Source organism: Camellia sinensis, chromosome 8, assembly GCF_055761805.1.
Source record: "Camellia sinensis isolate YWXY chromosome 8, ASM5576180v1, whole genome shotgun sequence".
Lineage (NCBI taxonomy): Eukaryota > Viridiplantae > Streptophyta > Magnoliopsida > Ericales > Theaceae > Camellia > Camellia sinensis.
Genome location: NC_138968.1, coordinates 59,557,090 through 59,558,386, shown reverse-complemented (window position 1 = coordinate 59,558,386; position 1,297 = coordinate 59,557,090). Strand labels below are relative to the sequence as shown.

Sequence of the window (1,297 nt, the reverse complement as noted above, 5' to 3'; positions counted from 1 at the left end):
CAAGTCAAGCACTATTTCTGGGAAGACCCGAAATTGTTCAAGTATTGTCCAAATCAAGTGATTCGACGTTGTGTACCTGAGAATAAGGCCCATAGCATTCTCATATTTTGTCACTCTCACGTATGTAGCGGCCATTTCAGTGAGCAGAAATGACCACCAAGGTTTTACAATGTGGGTTGTGCTGGCCCTTTATCTTCAAAGATGCCCATAACTTCTATAGAGCTTGTGTTCGTTGTCATCGCATAGGATCTATGTCACAACGGATATGATGCCAATGACCCTTATTTTGATTGTTGAGATTTTTGATGTTTGGGGCATCGATTCTATGGGTCCCTTTCCACTATCTTTTGGATTTGAATACATTTTGATGACTGTGGACTATGTCTCCAAGTGGGTTGAGGCAATGGCAACAAAAAGTTGTGGTCAAATTCTTCCACGAAACCATTTTCTGCCATATTGGGTTCCCACGTTCCACAATTAGTGACGGTTGCAAACATTTTTGCAACCGATTCTTCGAGGCATTGGTGTGCAAATACATGATCACTCATAAAGTTGGCACTCCTTATTACCCCCAGACTAGTGGTCAAGTAGAGGTTTTTAATAGGGAAGTCAAACACATCCTCGAGAAAACTGTGAGGCCTGATAAGAAGGATTGGTCCACTAGGTTGATGCACTTTGAGCCTATCGCACTGCATACAAGACACCCATCGGGGATGTCTCCATATAAGATTGTGTTTGGGAAAGCATGCCATCTCCCTGTTGAGTTAGAAGACCGTGCTTTGTGCGCCATTAAAAAGTTCAATTTTGATATGGCAAAGGCTGCTGACCATCGAAAACTCCAACTCAATAAGTTAGAGGAGCTCCGCAATGATGCATATGAGAGCTCCAAAATTTAGAAGGCCAGGACTAAGGCATCTCATGATAAATACATTTTGTGTAAGTCCTTCGAGCCTCACCAAAAAATGTAGCTCTTCAATGCCAAATTACATTTGTTTCTAGGTAAACTCCGGTCTTGATGGGATGGACCATATGAGGTTACCAAAGTATTTCCATATGGGGTGGTTGAGATTAAAAATCTATAAGATGGTACAACCTTCAAGGTCAATGGCCAATGATTGAAACATTATGTGGATGGTATTGAGGGAGAGGAGATATTTGAAATCGTCTACTTGACGGACCCGACGTATCTTCCCTATTAATTGCTTTGTGTCTAGGAGACTCTAAAGGTGCAAGTCCTTTGGTGTTTGCGATGCCCGAACGGCCTCTGGTGGTTTGGTTACTATGTTTGTGATGAGTT

General features: G+C 42.2%; 1 protein-coding gene across 1 annotated transcript; it reads left to right on the top strand.

Annotated features, from left to right (window-relative positions):
* The first annotated feature begins 380 nt into the window (after nt 1–380).
* LOC145797782 (uncharacterized) lies at nt 381–896 on the top strand. Its single transcript, XM_082885201.1, has one exon. The coding sequence runs from the start codon at nt 381–383 to the stop codon at nt 894–896; it is 516 nt and encodes a 171-aa protein (XP_082741327.1).
* The last annotated feature ends 401 nt before the right edge of the window (nt 897–1,297 follow it).